The sequence below is a fragment of the Cebidichthys violaceus genome, unplaced genomic scaffold (assembly GCF_023349555.1).
Source record: "Cebidichthys violaceus isolate CVI_PGR_0920_01 unplaced genomic scaffold, fCebVio1.0.p SCAF_66, whole genome shotgun sequence".
Lineage (NCBI taxonomy): Eukaryota > Metazoa > Chordata > Actinopteri > Perciformes > Stichaeidae > Cebidichthys > Cebidichthys violaceus.
Genome location: NW_027176883.1, coordinates 426,169 through 446,093, shown reverse-complemented (window position 1 = coordinate 446,093; position 19,925 = coordinate 426,169). Strand labels below are relative to the sequence as shown.

The 19,925-nt window shown below is 44.5% G+C and overlaps 1 protein-coding gene across 1 annotated transcript; it reads left to right on the top strand.

Annotated features, from left to right (window-relative positions):
* Window positions 1-6,899: 6,899 nt before the first annotated feature.
* On the top strand, window positions 6,900-15,912 carry LOC137890545 (zinc finger protein 594-like). Its single transcript, XM_068734673.1, has 8 exons — window positions 6,900-8,343; window positions 8,834-8,958; window positions 9,233-9,341; window positions 9,501-10,670; window positions 13,136-13,462; window positions 13,579-13,724; window positions 13,849-13,948; window positions 14,193-15,912. The coding sequence occupies exons 1-8, from the start codon at window positions 8,079-8,081 to the stop codon at window positions 15,362-15,364; spliced, it is 3,414 nt and encodes a 1,137-aa protein (XP_068590774.1). The 5' UTR covers window positions 6,900-8,078; the 3' UTR covers window positions 15,365-15,912.
* The last annotated feature ends 4,013 nt before the right edge of the window (window positions 15,913-19,925 follow it).

The following is a 19,925-nucleotide window of genomic DNA, read 5'->3' as shown; positions in this document are numbered from 1 at the left end:
CATCGTGAAAAAACCCCATCAATTCTCTACTTGCGTTTGTTTCACAAACACATTACATAACAAAAAAAACAAAAAAAACAAATGTAATCAGAATCAGATTCTTTTCACAAAAAGCATTCTCACGTTACAAGACGTTTATATCTCCGTCCTTAAATACGTCGACATTCTCACTGGAACAGGGTGGCATCTTGCATATCCATCGTTCATAGAACCTTATGTACATTTTTTACATGCTTCTTCAGGTGGCCTGACTGTGTGAAGCTCTTGGGACAGTGGGGGCAGGAATGAGGTTTCTCTCCCGTGTGGATATACTTGTGTCTTTTCAGGTTATTGAAGTCTAAAAATCCTTTCCCACAGAATGGGCACCAGTGTCTCTTCTCCCCATTATGCCACCTTAAATGCACATTTAGTTCTACCCTCCTCGCAAATTTCTTTTCGCAAAGGTTGCAATGGAATGGTTTCTCTCCCGTGTGCATCCGTATGTGGGCTTCCACGTCTCGTTTCGTGAAGAACCCCTTGTTGCAAATCTGGCAGATGAAAGGTTTAATCTTCCTGTGCACCATCTGGAGGTGTTTGGTGAGGCCGAAACGGTAGACAAAGCCCTTACCGCACTGCTGACAGATGTGGATCCTACCATTGCGGTGCACCCTGCCATGCCGTTTCAGACCTTTCGAGTCTGGGAACCTCTTCCCGCAGAGCGTGCACGAGAAAGGTCGCCGACCTGCGTGGAGACTAACGTGGCTTTCCAGGGCGGCAACGCTGCTGAGGACACGGCCGCACTCGCCACACTGGTTCTTAAGAAGTCGCCTACCGATGACTGACAAAGGCTGTAATGGTGATACAACAGGTGGTGCTTTGACAGGTATGGGGAGGAGAGAAACACTGGCGGGGAAAACTAACGTATGATCGGGCAATATTGGTGATAATGGCTCTTTCTTACTCCCTGTCAGAGGTGCTTTACTGGCTGAAAATCTCGGAGGAGTCCAAACCGCTTTAGCTGTACATTTTCTCACAGCCTCACAACTAGCACGGCTCTCTGCTAACTGGCCTGTTTTTGCTCCATTCAGCAAATTTGATTGACTATGATTTTTCATTTTAGCTATTGTTTTGGCTTTTGCCGCTTTAGCCAGCTTCTTAGCATCCACCACTATTAATTTCTGTTTAGGACCAGTACCATCTTGAATCAACCTGGGTTTCTTAACAGGAGTGGACTCCCTTGTCTTTCTAGAACTGACACAATCTTTAGCCAATGTAGGCCACCGGACACTTGGGGAACCCGTTTCACCCGTAGCGTTTTTATTGCTAGCACTGTCTGTAGTTACGCTATACCTAGGACTGATGGAATTGGATTCACGTTTATTCATGATGCTGCTAGAACCATTTTTAGGTAAGGTACACCTCCTACGGCAGAAAGAAGATGATTCATCAATAGACACTTTAGTGCTAGTACCATTTTTACTTAAACTTGACGTCTTTTGACAAACAGATTTAGCTTTTTTAGGAATAGCACCATCTCTACTCGAACTAGTCATCTTAGGACTCAGGGAAGTGGCTTTAGTACTTTTAGGGCTAGCCCCATCTGTAGTTGAACTAATCCACCGAGGACGCACGGAAATGTTTTTGGTATTTTTAGAGCTAGCCCTCCTAGGACTCACAGAAGTGGACTTTGTCTTTTTAGGGCTTGCACTTTCTTCAATTGAGATAGACCTCCTAGGACTCACAGAAGTGGAGTTTGTCTTTTTAGGACTAGCACTATTTTTAATTGAGCTGGAGCTCCTCGGACTCACAGAGGTGGACTTTGTCTTTTTAGGGCTTGCACTTTCTTTAATTGAGCTAGACCTCCTTGGACTCACAGAAGTGGACTTTGTCTTTTTAGGGCTTGCACTTTTGTTAATTGAGCTGGACCTCCTCGGACTCACCGAAGTGGACTTTGTCTTTTTAGAACTAGCACTATTTTTAATTGAGCTGGACCTCCTCGGAGTCACCGAAGTGGACTTTGTCTTTTTAGGGCTAGCACTTTCTTCCATTGCTGTAGACCCCCTACGACGCACAGAAGTGGATGTTTTAGTTTTGTAGCCTACACCATGTGCACCTGAACTAGACCTCCTGGTAGTCACAGGAGTAGAATTTCTAGCAGCCTTAAACCTTCTAGAAATGATAAAAGACGGTTCCCTCACATTCTTCTTCGGTCCAACATTCGCTTCACGTAGTCCAGATTTCCTAGGACTGACAGCAGTGGGGTCATTAATTGTCTTTTTAGGAAATGCAACATCTTCAACTGCTCCTGGGTCTTTTGGGCTGATGGGAATAGGTTCTCTAGTTGTGTCTTCATTTTTTGGACTTACATTCTCAAGCCTACTTTTTTTAGGGTTTACAGTGGGGGTCTCTGTTGCTGTGCATGGTTCTGAATTAGTTTCAGTTCTTCTAGCTTGCAAGCGAGTTTTGAGGTGGCTTCGGAGTTGGGCCACAAGGGATTTTTTTTGTAACCTTTTCTTTTCACTGGTGCTGGTCTCCGCAGCTGTGGCCTTTCCCGAGTCGTCAGAGGAGACCTATAACAAAAAGCATAATGACAAATTATCCTTGAATATCTATGCCATCAATGAGTTTAAATTAAATAAAAACTAGAGCACAACAATGTTTCTAGTAAAAAATAAATAGTTTAAGAATATTGCATGGTTCGTTTTTTCCAATATCGGGCAGCCCTAGTGTAACTATTAGTTTATCCTCAAAGCAATTATATTGCCTGACAGAGATGTTAACTACTAGATTACCTTCTTTGGTTCTTCCGGTACAGGTGTCACTGCCAGCTGCGCCAGGAACTGGGCTTTAGTCATCTGCGCATGAGGATCAGATGTGTCCTTGGTGGTGATGGGGGTTAGATGCATCAGGGTAGCTGATTCGTCCTCTTCTATAGGTGGCTCACAATCTTGCACTGCAATGCTGATTATCTCCTCACCAGAAATAGAAGTAGGTTCACCCGCTGAACCATTTAGAGGTGGTGGTTCAGTCTTGTTGGTGGCTATTGGCGAGTTCTCAACGACTGGTGCCGACACCTTGGATGGTGTAGATGGTCTGCCGTCAGGGGAGCCTTCTTCCAAAATGGCGCAGTTTTCACAGGATAATGATGCCTTCTCTTGACTGTCACTTGGCTCTTCTGACATCTGAGAGGTATTTACAAGCAGAGCAACAGCAATTTCTTTTAAACTGGGACAAATGTCAGTGGATAACACAAGCTTCTCTGATGGCCGTGTTGATATGAGAACACGCGATGGTTTCTCTTGTGTGGTAGCTTCTTTCAAAATGGATCGGCTTTCAGGAGATCCATCCGAAGGCAGTCTTGAGACTAAGACTGCTTCTTTGGCCGATACTGGAAACGGGAGCCTGGTTAATCTGACCACAGCAGAGAGTTTTTGGTTCACAGTCGGTGGTGTCACTGGAGACACAGAGGTTGGCACTAGCCCAACTGACATGTTTGAACTGGAACAGGTTTCTGTTGATGCATTTACCTGTTCAGAAACGGAGGCAGTTTGTTCGGGAAAGTTGTACAACGTTTTATGCTTCTTTTGAGACGATATTGCGGCTACTTCATCCAAAACCGTTTGTGTATCCACAGAAATGCTTAACTCCTGCGACGAAGACATCAACTGCGGCGACGCCGCCACAACAGCAGCTGATTTTGTGGACTCTTGCGCGGTTGTCGTTCTGACAATTGCCTGTGACTGACGTTTACTTGACGCCACAGCCGACACCTGTCTCGGAACTATAATTGTTATTCTTGGACGTGGTGAAGTCCCTGACTGCGGGTCAGTCGAGGTGGTGGTCGACTGCGACGGGACAACAGGAAGCGATTTCCCGGACGTAAGGTGTGTTGTTTTCGGGGGAACAGGGGAAAGCGGAGGTGTTTTGTGAAGTCCGCTATTTTTCTGTGCAGCAACAACTGTTGACACAACGGTAGGAAGCTGGGTCGGCGACAGTGCTTCTATTTTACGACGTATTAATGAGGATACCGATCTTGGCATGGCAACTATTCTATGACATACCGCCTTAACAGGTTTGCTGGGTGCTACTGATGTTACCAAAGGACGGGGAAGGTGCTGCTGCAGAGACTGTACAATTGTTGGAACTGCAGCGGTTAATGACGTAGTAGCATTGCATGGAGTGACTGTATGCTGTTGCTTTGGCATTACAATCTTGATGTGGGCCTGAGCTTCATTAGTTAAGGTGGCGTCTGACGTCACAGGAGCGCTACCAGGTTTCTCTTTTGGCATTGGTGCGGGCTCTGCTGGGATCTCGTCCACAGTCTCTAAAGTACCCACACACTGGGTTTGAGGTGGTGCCGGCATTCGTTGAGGAGCGGTCGCCGTATCGTCAGCCGTCGACTGATTCATGGCTTCAACTAATAGTATTGCATCCTGAAGAGTGACAGAGCTGCGGCGTTCTCTGGGCTGAACAGTTGCGGTGTTTAGTGTTTCATTTGCAGATGAAACTTCAGTGGATGGAGCCTTAAATGCCCCTTTTTCCATTTCCGTAGAAGGTTGTTGAGATTCAGATGGTTTTTCCTTTTCAGAGGAACATATTTTACTTAAAGATGCTTCTGAAACAGTGACAGAACCAATTTCTTTCACCGGCTTCTGCAGATTTTTAGCTTTCTTTGGCGGCCGTCCTCTTCTACGCTGCACTGACAACTCAGGCTGGGGACTAGCCTCACTTTGTGTCACGCTGCTTTTTAATTCTTCACATGGTTTTCCTTTCTTGAGCGGTGTCGGCTGTGACAGCTGTTCTGTAGATTCCACATCTGCATGATGTTGCCGAGCGTCAGCCTGTTCACTTACTGACGTTTCAATCTCTCTTTGACATTGTTGGTGCATCACCAGTGGTTGCTCTTTTTCAAGGGATTCAACCGCTGATTGATGGTGAACAACTACCAATGGGAGTTTTTCCTGCTGGCTGACTTCAGACTCTTCTTCTATGTTGTCTTTCATTGCAGCGAGTGAGAGGACTTGTGAATGATCCAATTCAGGCGATTGGTTCTGAGCTCCTTGTAAACCGCTATCCATTCCCAAATAGGGCAACTCCAAGATCCCTTCATTTTCAGTTGCACAAGCAGAGGCCTGTGGTGAACCTAGGCACAGCAGTGAGAAATAAGAAACATGATAAGGTATAAAAAGGTGATAATGGTGAGTAACGAACCTTACCAAATTTTGTAAATCTTGCCTATGATCAAACTTTAGTTGGCAAAATAAAAGTCTCTTAATTCCTCACCTGCTTTTTCACTCAAGACTAGCCCACAGACAAGAGCTTCATCTTCCTCTTGCTTCAGGACAGCCTGCTGACAAGAATCATCATAAGTTTCCTGCAGAAAGACGAGAACAATTACATTTTCACAGACATGAATGGGCAAATAACTTTGTTAATTGTGAAGACACACACACACACACACACACACACACCTCCTGTTTGACAAGTATAAAAGTCATTTGCGTAGTTCCCTCTCCATAGGTGTGGTCCTGCAAACTGTACTCCATCTGCTCATAATTGCATTGTTGCTCTTGGTTTTGCAATGACGAGTGCATCAGTGGTTGACATTGCTCCACCAGCATTGTGCGGAAAGGAACAAGGTCTGTAAAGAAGGGTTATAATTCTGTTAATAATGCCGTTTGGTCTGACTCCAGGTAAATGCACAGAAAAGAAGCGTACTAATATACAAAGAACCAGCTCGCCCGTAGTATTTATGTTTTCAGCAATCGGACTGATTGCTTCCAAAATGGTCGCGACAATCGTTGGTACCATTTAAAAAAAGAGAAGTTTGATAGATGATGATTTATTTATATGTACATATATTCTTGCATCTGTCCCAATGGAATAAACCAGAAATGAATCAATAAAGTCGTGTTCACTGCAGCGATTTTAACTCAAGACACTTCATGAAAGCTAAGATTACACTCGGGGGTTATGTGCTCAGTATTAAAAGATTATTGCTCTTTTCTGCATTTCTTTAAAACGCTAGCTGACACTATTTCACAGCTGAGGATAATTCCACAGTGCCGGTAGTTCGGTCTCTCCTCTGCGCTTCCGGGGGTGCAAACAGCGCTGATTATTAAATATCAAACCAAAATTTGATTTTGAGGTTTGAGTTGGTTTATATTTCTTTACAAATGAAATGCAGTAATGGCTCACTAGCACAGATAACACTCCTTTTAGTCCCCCCCCCCCAGAGAGGACGTCATAAGACACAATACTAGCCTGATCGTGTACAGACACACACACACACCTGCCCATAGAAATAAGTGGGCCTATCAAAAAACACACAACACACTTACCAAGACGCAACAATTTGAAACAAGTCGCATTGACTTTACACAAAAAGCTACATTGTATGATGCAGCACAAATTTGACACATTCTTTAAAATGCTTCTTCCATTAATATATTCCTGAATATTTATCACATACTTCAATTTTAGATTATGTGGATTCACTCCTTTTTAAAACAGGAAATAGATGTGAAATTACAATCATGAATCTAAAGCACACACTCAAAATAAGAAGTCAATGTGGTATTGTTGAGTTGCTACTGTTGGTGAAGGGTTCGGTACTGTGCAGAACCGTTATGACCCAGCATAACAGTGTTGTTGGAACACGCTGTACGAAGCTGCTAGCCCTGATAGCATTGTATGGTTTCCCTCCTATTTTTAGGATCCCACGCTCGATCAAGCTAAGCCGAGCTAACCTTTCCCCGCTGCTGTGTGTGCGTGTGTGTCCCGTATGACACGAATATACTGTGCATTCGCGATAAAACATCACATCGCATCATCAGCCCATTAACGTTACATTGTGTATAGCTGCCCAGGCTTGTTGTGGGTGACGGGTGCCGCACAACTCACCACATTGAACAGCTCGGTCACGTTTCTCGCAGCCGTCGCTAGGCCCTTGGAGAGGATCACTTTCTACGCTGTGAACAGTAGGTCGGTTTCTCGCGTTCTCAAATCGGCTACATCTTATTTTGAGGTCCTCGTTCTCCTTCTTCATCCGAGATATTTCTGCCTTCAGCTCGTCGACCATAGTTTCGAAAAGTTTCGTGGTCTCCGCGATTGCGCTCTTGAGCATACTCTCCATGACAGAGGAGTACTTTGTCTGAAAATCGTCCGCCGACATTTTGGTGTGGTTTAGCGTTCGTCTTGAGCTTAGGTACGAGTCCACTTCTGCGAGTGCATTTACTGTGTCGTTAATTAAAAAAAAACAAAAACATGGCTATAGGAGCTAACTCAACATGGCTCCTTCCCGTCGTGGCCAGACGCGGTCTCTCTGCTTTGTGTGACGCACTTCGACGGAAGGAGGTAGTTGAGCATATATCCGGTGATCCACATAAATGCCAATATGTATGTTTTGTTATATAACTTAATCACTTGGCAAGATAAAGAGTAAACCGCTAAATGTGTGAGATATTGATTACCATTAACACCCTACGTGCAATTCTTGACCAGGAAGTGTCATTCTTTGACAGACACCCATGCAGCCGAAACGCTTAAGATTGTCCCAACTCTCGACCCGTACTTTATATCTCGGAAGTAACGGTTGTTTGCGGAATCAACAGGAAATACAAGCTCAACGGAATTGTGTAACGTTGGCTTACAGCTAAGAAATTAAATTGTTTGTTTTGTTACCAAACCCACCTTTGCATTAAACATAAATTATATTCAGGTTAACGGTGGTTATTTAAAGTTTCAGATAATCGCTTATCGCATGGGTCGGAATCTAGCTTTATCTAGCTTTCACAACTAGTGCGGCAAGCTAGTTAGCTAATGTTGACGTTAGGAGCAAGTCTACAGTTTGATTAACTTCGGGGTTTGGTGTGGTGGAAGTAACCACACGGTCAACGTGGACCGACCAACACACGCCTACGACTTGTTTACCGTTACCTGGACTGGAAACCGAGTTAAAGACACAACTTATTAAAGAGCCCGACGTTAGCTGTGTCCGACGATTGCCTCTCTCCGCTGCAACTCGTTGCCAGTCGGAAGTTGCTGCTTTTCAGTGCACTGGAAATCAAAAGGACTGTTGTCACACATCATTGGGCATAATGGCCGACACGATAGTAACGTTTCAGTCCCAGCTTTCTGGTGTCATGGAAACTGTTTTTAAAGCGGCCATGTATGAGATCACGCGACTGGTGGAGGACAGTTTTTTGGAAGAGGTAACGAGGTGCAGGGAGCAGGTCGAGACCCTGAAGAGGCGACTGAAGTGGTCGGAGAATCGCCGTAAAGACAGAGAGGGAGACAAGAGGGGGAGATGTCTCGACTGCGGGAGAGTCGGGGTGTCCGGTGAGGACAATCTGTGTGCGACAGGTGAGTCTGCTGCTACTAATACATACATTCAGCCACTATTAATTACCAACATTGATTTTGTCACGTGGGGGGCTAATCTTGATTACCTACATGATCATACATGTACAAGAAAGTAGACGTTCATTAGGTTAAATCAACAAATGTTGCCCTGAAACAGCTTTAAATCTGCACCAAGCAATATGTTTAAACTAACAATTAATCAGAAACTATGTGAGAGGATTGCTGTTTAGTGACAAACCCACGGATACTTTACCGCTCAACTCTTCAAGTCTCCTCAGATCTCTCATTGTTGTGTCTTTCAACACATCTGTTTTATTCACACTCCCCGTTCTTATCGACTTTGACATTTAAAGTGGTGTCGTGGAGTCGACATGGGTTAAGTGTGACCCATTAGAGTTTGACCCATCCTAGCCTTCCTAATTTCTTCAAACACGACGTTAAATATTCATGCTCTGCCATAAATACATGCGTTCCCTGTCTTCTGCTACAGACATATGTCTGAAACAGGAGAGTGTGTTGCCGGAAGAGGTAAATAGCTCGCGAAGCACAGAAGGAGGGACACCTAGTCATAAAGAGACGAGACCAGAGGCCCACGGTGCAATGGCGGCACCACAGGTTTGTTACACTCTTTTAGCTTCAATAAATTTAATTGAAATGCTCAAAAAGTGTTTTTTGTTGAAAGGAAATTGTATTGTTGTACATGTCTCAGGAGTTAAGTAATTATAGTATTAAAACCTCTGTTGTATTTTTTTCAATATTTCCTATTTTTTCGTGTAACCTAAATGCTGGAGAGCCTTGTTAAACTAATGCCACGCTTATGGTTCCTCTCAAGGCGAGTAGAGTTTAAAACCTCTTGTGTGAATGTTGTATCTTTGTGCTTGTCTGCCAGTCTTCAGGTGTACAGGGTGAAAAGCTGAATAGGCTGCTCAAGGAGGAAGACCTCCGGATCACACCGGAAACTAATGAGTCCCAAGAGAGATGGGGAGTCAATTTGGATGGTTGGTCTCTTTCTATATGCACACATTCAGCAAAGCTATTTTTACGCATTTTAATATCCTATTGATTTTCAATCACATAATATGAGTATGTATGAGTGAGTCATTGTAGTCCCTGTACCCGTAACTGTTAGAACATCTTTTTCTCCTCTCATTGATCAGAAACGGAGGCACCAGGTCTGCCGGGGCCCAGTAAACGTTTCGGTGACCAGAAGATCCCAAAGACTCATTTGAGCTGGGGAGCCGGCTATGACCAGAGGCCAGAATCGGGCCAAGATGGACACTCGGGTGACCCATCTGAACCGCTTTTCCAGAGCAGGTATGGTATGGAAGAATTAGGTGGCTTTGGCAAGACTGGCTATGGAGACTCCAATATGATAGACATGGGTAACTTGGATGGGTTACAAGGATCACCATCCCAACTGGGTGAGGATCTGAGCTACATGGGGCACTATGAGGGCGATCTGGAGGCGCCAGAAGGAGCCGAGCATCAAGATTACCAAACGGGTGTCGCACGGAATAGAGGGGGCGCGGTCGGTTCACCTACCGGCTCTCCCACGAGGACAAACATTACTGTAAGCGGAGAGCTAAGCTGTCTATTGATCAATGAAGAAGGTTATCTACAGGACCCGAGTATTTTGTATCCTGAACATGTGTCTAGCGATCCAGGCGGCAGGTTGAACTTCAGGGGCCAAGGCATTCGCACTGACCCTTCCTTAGACAGCAGAGAGGATATGTATAGACCGTCGGATGCATACAGCGATACCTTAAACCTGGGAGAGAGGCTGCAGCATCAGGCCGGAGGAAGAGGAGGAAGGAGACAGACCTGTAACCAGTGCTCCATGTCTTTCCCCGATTCAGCCTCGCTAAAGGCCCACAGGCAGACGCACAAAGGCACCGGACAAGTGCCACCGTATTCCTGCACCCAGTGCGGAAAGACCTTCACTCAAGCCTGTAACCTCAAAGTCCACCAGAGGATCCATTCGGGGCAGGGACTCCACCTCTGCAGCCATTGTGGGAAAGGTTTCCCTTCTTTCTCTGACCTAAAGACACACAAGTGTGGCCAAACGGGTGACAAACCTTACTGCTGCAGTGTGTGCGGGAACAAGTTCAGCCGCCTCTGGAACCTGAAGTTGCACCGGAGAATTCACACGCAGGAAAAACCTCATCGGTGCACCATGTGCGATAAGAGCTTCACGCGGGCAGACATATTGAAGGTGCACCATCGCACCCACACGGGGGAAAGACCATACTGCTGCACCGTCTGCGGCCTCAGCTTCAAACGTCTGGATCATCTGAAATCACATCAACGCAAACACATGACGGATCTATAAAGCTAGGGAAGCTTCTTTTTTTTTTTTGTGGAGAGAGCGTCAGAAATGTTATGTTATGGATTTAAAAATGAACGTTTTGAGTCATGATCCTTCAATGTTTATTTTTTTCTTCTCTTCAATTCCAAGCCCTCTGTTTTTTTTATTTAAAAAAAAAAAAACCCTTTTGTTTCTATGAAAAATGTAAGACAAAGATGAAATACACGTTTGTCATGTTTGATAAAATACATCTTTATTTGTACACATTTATTGGTGCATATTTTGGTTAAGTAAAATTGGAAAAAGGGCAGAGTAACATTGTCCTTGTGATTTACATTTCAAAATAAAATTTGAAAAAAGTATGTCTGTTCATGTTTTCTTTAAGATTACACTTCAACGGTAGGATTTAGTGGCATCTAGTTTGCAGATTTAAACTGAATACCCCTCTGCTCGCCCCTCCCTTTCCCAGCATGTCAAAGGATAACGTGAAATGTGAAAGGCTCTCTCTAGAGCCAGCGTTTGGTTTGTCCGTGCTGGGCTACCGTAGAAACGTGGCGCTGCAACATATCGGACTCCAGAGAAGAGAACCCTGCTCCTTACATGTATAGAAATGACTCGTTCTAAGCTAATGCTAATTTTAGTAGTATTATATTCCATGTCTGCCAATAAATCTTTCTAAATCATACACACTGTTCCTTTAATCAATGAACTCACTTGAAAATGCATGTTATTGTTTCTTAAAACAAACTTTAATTTAACTCACTTTCATGGTGATTTTTGTCTTTTCTTTAAGCAACCCTTTTTAAATTATTATTATTAACCCTGTTAATGCAGATGAGTGTCTTAGTTGAGACACATCAGTGTAGCGTAATCAAGAGTTTGGAAGATAAGGGAAATCTTAGTAAATATGAGTACTCTAGGTGACACTCCAGTGGTTTCTCTTATTCAGTAGAGGGTTAATCAGAAACCCTCCTTTTGCTAGAAGATTGGACGGTGGTTGAGTAGAGAGAATGCAGTTTAGATAGTTGTCAAAGGTCTAACGGGTGTCAGAGAGGTATCTTCATATCTGCCCTCATCTCAGAAATCCACTAAACATAAAAGTGGTCGTGGACGTTTAAAAACATTCATCAGAGCAACTTGTGTGTGTGTGTGTGTGTGTGTGTGTGTGTGTGTGTGTGTGTGTGTGTGTGTGTGTGTTGCCTGATTCCAAAAAAGGTTCTGGATTTGAACCTCTATAGCTGGGGTCTATCAGCGCACAGTTACATATTTCTCCCATGGTTGCATGGGATTTTGTCTGGGTGTTTCATTTTTACAAATATGTAAAATGTATTTTCATATTTGTGTTATGGCCTCATAACTGGAGGTGGTGCCCAGTCACTGTGTTGTGACTTTATACTAAATGGTTTGCGTGTGTCAAAACATAACTTTAGCTATTTAGCCGAGAACATTGAATAAAAAGTAATAAAAAACTGTCTCAGGCATCTGCCTAAATGTAATAAATGGTAAGCTAAATGAGTCTGATTATAGGCTGATTTCACAGCAGCCATTATGGCACGTGTGTCACCTGTTTACCCTGCAATGACATGTCAAAATGCCTGCTGTGAAAAGGGTTAATATAAAAATGTAGAGGCCCAATTTCTGATGGGGAAGTATGAAATACATATAATATCAAAAACCTTTATGGAAATGAATGAAATCATATTTGATCTCCATATCAATCATAGACATGATACATCTTAAAGTTAGTTACACGTTTGCAATGTCACTTTTTTTTTGTTGCCTCCTCTCGATTAAGCATTTTTAAGAGAGCCTGGTGACATAAATAACACGCATTACTATTACTAAACAATGCGCTTAACTTGATCGGTGCAGCCCGTGGGTTTCACTTCATTAAAACGCGTTTTTGTCATTCACAGACGTCAGGTAAGGCCACCGTACTACGTTGTGCACGTGACGTCACGAGCGAAAACAAGGAGGACCACAAGCGGTTGTTGAAAAGCTAGCCGCGTTGAACGCTTACTGGACGTGAATTTGCTTGAACAGCTGCCACTCGCGGACTCCATGAACACGAGTGTGAATAAGTCAACACTTCGAGGCTCGACTATGGTTTCCATCATTTGTTGTTGTGTAATGTCGCGGTTTGTTGACGTGTTTACGCCGTTACCGTTGGCTAGCATACGAATGCTACCGTTAAGCTAAGGAGCCCCATTAGCTGGCTCCGTGACGATGTGAATGTACATGAAGGCTCTTCGTATCTGTAAGTAGCTCGTCGGGCATCGTTAGTCCAGCCTTTTAACGTTAATAACTGAATTAATATCTGTTTATTGTTCGTCAACGTTGCCTGGAACACCCACACCAAGAAGTGACGAAGCAATGGTGTTACGTTACAGCGTAAACAACCTGCGGTAGCATTTTTTTTCCCGAGAGGAAGTATTACAGAGGAGTCTTATTTTTTTCCCTCACAAACACGCGGGATCCCGTTATAAGACACGAGACCCCGACGGCCAATCATGTCGGACCTGGACACCCTCATTGTGACGTTCCAGACCCAGCTGTCGGACGTAATGGAGACCGTAGTAAAGACAGCCATGTACGAGGTCACCAGGCTGGTCGAGGACGGCTTCGTGGAGGAGATGCAGCGCAGGAGCCAGGAGGTGGAGTCCCTGAGGATGCAGCTGCGATGGGCTGAGACGAAATTAAGTGACCGAGGGGGGACGGAGGGAAGGAAGACTGGGAGGTGCATCGACTGCTCAAAGGATGAAGTGGAGCTGTCCTGTGATGCTGAAGAAGAAAAGCCCACAGAACAGCAAGATGGTAAGAACGAGCAGAAAGATATTAACACACACACACACACACACACACACACACACACACACACACACACACACACTGCGTTATGTTTTGCTACTTTCAGTATCTCTGTTTTCCAGACATGTTCGGGGGCTGCGGTGTGAAAGAAGAAGGCGACTCTGTCGAAAGGTGGTCAATACGCTGCTGCACACAGGAAGTCCTCCCAGAGTCGACGCAGACGGAAGACAACCCCACGTCCACTTTCAGTCCTGCGAGGAAGTCACCGGTGGGTTCACGGGACCGTCTCGCGGCAGAATGAGTCGGCGACGCTCGATCGCCGTCGCTCCTAGAGTCGTAACAAAATAACGAGTGAAACCTGTGTCCTCTGATGTGTTCTCTGTGCCGTTCAGACGACAGAAGGCGACGACGCGTTGCCGGCGGTGGACGTGAAGGATGAAAATGCGAATAAGCTGTCTTGTTTTTCTGTGCGTTGGAGCGGTCCTCTTGATGGTGAGTATTGTGCTGTGTCCGATGTTTTCTTTGCATAATTAAGTTTGAACATTTTAATAAATATGAAACTTAATATCTAAAACTACGATTCCTCCATTTGAAAATCTAAATTTATCAAATTTATGTCACTTTATTTTCTTAATGCAGTGAAGCTCCATCACCAACACCCGTACACCCTTTGTGTAAATATTATTATATTAATATATAGACGTTAATATAACTATGTTTTTATTCATTTTCCTAGGTGAAGCAGAACTTGAATCCCACAGCACTACTGAGAGGACAGAGGCACAACCAGCCCAGCCTCAAGAGAACAGCGAGCCACTGTTGAGGGACGTTATCAAGCAAGACCCACAGATCTCCGCCGCCTACGTCTTTCCCGAAGACCGGGAGGAGACGCACATGGCCGCAGACCCGTCTTTAGTGATGGACGGCGGTTGGGCCGGCGTGAATCACAGACTTGCGACGGAACAGGACCGCGATCCAGTCAAAACCGAAGGTCCGCTAGAGCAAACCGAACACGAGCTGTCCAACTGCGTCACGGCGCATGTTGACGTTCTGGTTACCTCGAATAGAGATCGGAACGTCTCCTCGGCGTCCCCTAACTCAAGCCTGCGAATCAGCGACGCGTCGGGTGTGACTGTCAAGCGGGAGGTGGTCGTCGATTCGGACGGGTGCGTGGAAAGTGAGCCGAACAAAAAGAAGACGACCAAGTCCAGAACGGCGTCTTTCTCGTGCTCGGTAAAACAGCACAGAGGGAGTTCAGAAGCACTCAAGCAGAACCGCATTTCCCACAAAGCCACAGTGCAGGAGGTTATGAAGCTACATTCCAAAGCGGGTGCAGGGCTCAGATTGCAAGCCGCGATACAGCACCTCCACCGGCCGACGAAAAAGGCCCCTCACCCGCACCTGAACGCTGCGACCGCCGCTCTGTCTGCAGCTCACTCTCACGTCGCCAACCTGAATCCCCTCAACAGAACTGCATCCACATCCAAAGCGTCTCCTCCTCCTCCTCCGCTCTCAGTACTGGGCGACAAACGGGCCGCGGCGCACAATCGAACCGGCGTCCCGTGGGTCAGCGTCAAAACGCACCCGTCCGCAAACTCCCTCTGCAGCGACCCCTCGCCCCACCCGGACTCTCACCCTCACGGCGGGCCCAGGCACCTCCTGCGCTGCGGCCAGTGCGGGAAGTGCTTCCCCCACCCCAGCAACCTGAAGGCCCACTTGCAGACTCACACGGGCGAGCGGCCTTTCTGCTGCTCCCTCTGCGGTCGCAGCTTCACCAAGCTGAGCAACCTCAAGGCCCACCGGCGGGTCCACACGGGAGAGAGACCCTACTGCTGCTTGGCCTGCGGCAAACGCTTCACCCAGAAATGTAACCTGAAGCGCCACCAGAGAATCCACCTGGATGTATGACGACGGACGGCCGGCGATAACGGGGACGCGTGCGGCGTGTTTCTTTTAGATTAAGACGCTACGGTGTTTCTGTTCGCAGTGTTTTTTTAAGAGCTGCAAAAAAATGCTTCTTGTGTACTCGTCTCTTGAGTGATTGTACCGAGTTCTCCTGTGCATTCCAGAAAGGGTCATCCAGTAACGTGTTGTAGTGTTATGAAGGGATGAGAGGCAGGCAGGATGTGTTTGTGAATCAATTGTCACTTGGTCAATAAAATATTTATTTATTCTGTGAATTCAAATCCAACAAATGGTTCCACTCAATTTCTCCGTGTTTCTGAGCACAAGCACACTTACTGTATATGGAGTAATGTCACATGTGCTACGCGTAGTGGATTAAAATTCATATTGATTTTACAATCTCAACAAATATGATTATTTAATAGGAAAATCACATGACAAGTGTACATGTGATTAATGTGAACTGATTTAATTAGCTCTTCAGTGTAATAAATCTGGTCAATATGAGCCCAGGTCATGTGACTGGAACATTCCATTAAACACCATTTTAAGAATAAAAATGTATTTTCCTCCAACTGAAAGTTATTTTCTTGAAACTTCAGTTTGATTTGCTTGTGTTAGTTTTACATAAAACTGTAGTACCTCAAGTGACCACGTGGTGTCAGCCTTTCACCTGACTTATCAGAACCAGAGCAGATAGTGTCTACAGGCCTTTTGTCTGGTTGTGTATTTATTTCTCTTAAAGAAAACCACAACATCACAGCAACAATTCCCAGTTTCTGTAGTGTCTGTAGACACACATGTGTCCAAGCGTGTGTGTGTGTGTGTGTGTGTGTGTGTGTGTGTGTGTGTGTGCTCTTTGCATAGCTCATGTTCAGGATTAGGCTTGATGTGTCGTGTCTGTAGTTGGAGTCGGAGCAGCACTGTGCAGGTGGTGCAACAGATACCATTTTCACTGTGAGGGAAAAGCTAGCAGAGTCTAAAGAAAGAGAGAGAGAGAGAATGTGGATTAAAGCAGTTCTGTTCTAGATGATATCTTTTCTTTTTGATGTTTGAACCCAATAACGAAAAGTTATCCATGAAGAGCAATTGAGAAATACCTATTTAGCTGAATCTGCAGTGAGTGATAGATGTGTGATGGATTGGATTTTATCACAAGAGATACTGTTTGTTTCCAGTCAACACTTAAAAAAAAAAAGCCTGATCACAAGCGTTCCCTCACCTTAGCCGCATGCTTATAATTGCAACCATGACGACAACGCCCCCCCCCCCCCCCCCCACCTTTAACAAAGAGCTTATTTTAACCCCAAGTAACATCTTTCTCCCCAAGTCTTCACAGAGCTTCTGAAGGGCCGACGGTGACGTCAGATGATACAACGCTTCTTTGTCTGGTTCTAGAGGACACGCACAAACATTTAGTCCTTTTATTCGGAAGTCTCGTTGTTAAATACTCAGCATTTATTACACCAGTGAACCGGGAACAGACCGCTCCGTGCCAAAGTGAAATGCAATGTTCTCACCCCGACCCTTATCGTCCTGCAGGCACGTGCACAGACATTTTGCGGGGCAGGTGCTCAAACCAAAAAAAAAGGGCACCCATCGCCAAAATTATTTATGAAATTAAAAATAATAATATTAAATAAATAAATACATAATCTCTATAAAGCTGACAACACAGTACACACACATTTTTTACTGTTTTCTGACTAGACAGCTAGCTAGATTAGACAGCTAGCTTACATTTTCCTTATGAATAAAGATGATTGGCTACATACTACATACTGATCAACATACTTTCGAAATTGTCTAAACGGCATTTATACAACAACACAAAGAAGATGCCTACCTGTATATCTCTCCCTCTCTCTCTCTTCATTAGACATGACTAACGTCAGTAAACAGCTGGACAAGGCTTTGAAATCACGGATTTCGTGAGTTTTTTGTTTGTTTATTTTTTTAGGAAACGTCGGACCAGTTGTGACGTAATGTTTTCAGCGGCGGAGGCATGTCGGGGCGAAATTCTCACGAGAACTCAAATAAATGCCCCGTCAGATATCAAAACACATTTGGGGGGAATTGATGACAGAGAGAGTCATTTTTATTCTTAAATACTGATGAATGAAGAAAAAATCGGGCTCCAGTAGAAGGGGCACTTTTGTCATTCAGGGCAAAAGGGCAGGTGCTTGAGCACCACTCGGGGTCTATCTGTGCACGTGCCTGTCGTCCTGCATGTGGTGCAGATGAACAACATCTGGTCTGATGTAACAACGCTCACAAATATAAGATAGGAAATAGAAATATGGGGTAAGAAATAAGACGACCCTCCCTCCAGCAAAAAGAGAAATGATAGCACCTTAATCATCTCTGTATAGTCCCTAAATTACCTAAATGTTGTACTTGTTAAGTCCTCCACAAGACCCCCCCCCCAGTGTCTTCCTTCGCAATCAAGACTTATTCTGGCCTCAGATCTCCTACTGCTTTTTTTTTTTTTAATATGTTTAAAATTGAGACATGTGCAGCTCAGCACCGTCTAGTGCTTTCTATCCACTGCCTGTCATTACGGCGGCTGTTAGCGTCCCCCTGAGTCGGGAGAGACAAAAGGAAAATGAGACAGAAAAGGAGGGGGGGGCAGACGAGAAAGGAAGCAGAGAGAAAGGAAAGGCGTCAAAGGATAATACTTTGAGAATTACAGTCGCTGGATAATTCCCATCTCAAATCCCTGATATCACATGGAATTGTCACCCCCCACACTTCCATCCATATTTTTCCAATTTACAGGGCAATCAATAGTATTAGCGGCGCATGAACTGGACTTAGAACATACCGTCTCTTCCTACTATGAATTGATAGCTATACTTTAAATGAAAGTTCTTCTTTTCTCTTCCGTGTCAAATCATTACAATATTAAATTCAGCGCTTACGGGCTGCACCGTGGAAGATTTATGCCCAATGGTTGCAAGGCCCGTGTGCCTTATTCATAACACCTTCATATTTCATAAAACCGGCTCAGGCAGAAGAAATTGAACTTTGATGTTTTCATTCGAACTTCTGTTCCCTACTTTTTTTTTTTTAAAACCAGCTAAATTCGGTAAGAGGGGTTTAAGTCCTCGAGCGTCACCTTCTCTTCATTGTGTGAGAAAGAATACACTTTCATCAGTTTGACTTAAAAATGGGTGAAGAAGTTGGCCAGTTGGTGTGATGCGTTTCCTCATCGTCACCGTTTCTAATCCCACACAAAGTGGCTTCAATTTGGGGCATTGCAGTGTTTTCGTTAAAACGGTTTCAGGGCCCCCGAGCAGGATACATTTGTTAGTATTATATTTACATTTTAATTATACAACTGATTGTGAGGGACGTTGGTACCGGCAGACAAAAGGACTCAATAGTAAGACTAGATACTCAAGAGAGGTTTTCTAATAAAAAAGGTCTTCACTTGAAGACGCGACGTTTGGTACACAGATAAGCCGTCCAAAAAAGACGAGCAACGGTTTCCAAAACACTGGGCGGAAAGTCAAATTATTGATACGCAGCAGGAAATACACATGGAAGTTGGTACACGGACAAAGCGGAGCGCACAGACTATAGAAACAGGATGGAAGGAGGGGGATGACGAGGGACAGGTGACGGCGGGTCTAATTAATAAGGGACAGGTGGAACTTTTCAGGGCGGGGCAGACAATCACACACGGGCAGGAAGTGAAGTATCGGAAACGAGAGACAAAGGTGAGCTCGCCAAAATAAAACAGGACGTAATAACGGAAAACTCCCTTTATCGTTGTGCTGTTATAACCTCTAAACCCTTGATCAAGAAAACACCATTTCATCCTCTAAAATTCTGTTGTTACACACCTTCAATAAACAGTTTCTCATCTATTAACTCTTTTTTTTTATTACTACCTCTTATGCTGCTGTTCCGTTGGTTTTGAATATTTAATGCAAACTTATTTTTTGTGACGTAACACCTTATTTTTCTGCTCTGTTGCACTCAACACTGGATCACCGTGTATACCTCTCTTTAGGTCAAACAGCTTATATGTTTTTCTTCAGAGTGATTTATTCATTTTCTTTCTTTAGAATTATCCTCGTCTTAAATGAGACATTAATTATTGTTAACTATCCGAGCAATACGAGGAAGCTTTTGTGTATGTGACCTCATGTACGCTACCTTGAACAAGAGATTACCTTGTTTGCAATGTCGAAATCAACTCACCCTTTTAGCATTAGTGTTCTCCTCAAATCTTTGATAAATACTGCTGAATAGCTTTCAAGAGGAAAACTCTCAGCTAAAAGCATTTAGTGGCATTCAGGAGAACTGCTGGTGCAAAGATAAAACACATTGTGAACATGTTCCCTTGACACAAATACGCACTCCTCTTCTATACACAGTGAACAGGATTGAGAGCAGACACTTGACATTGGAAGTTATTTATGAAGAATGAATTCATTTCAGTGTCTCTGCACACGTGTGTGTTTGTGTGTGTGTGGAGAGAGAGAGAGAGAGAGAGAGAGAGAGAGACAGAGAGAGAGAGAGAGAGAGACAGAGAGCGAGAGAGACAGAGAGCGAG

Coding starts and splice junctions, on each gene's coding strand:
- LOC137890545 (XM_068734673.1), top strand. CDS start 8,079: ATGGCCGACACGATAGTAACGTTTCAGTCCCAGCTTTCTGGTGTCATG. Junction 9,342..9,500: donor ATGGGGAGTCAATTTGGATG/GTTGGTCTCTTT, acceptor CTCATTGATCAG/AAACGGAGGCACCAGGTCTG. Junction 13,949..14,192: donor TTGGAGCGGTCCTCTTGATG/GTGAGTATTGTG, acceptor TCATTTTCCTAG/GTGAAGCAGAACTTGAATCC.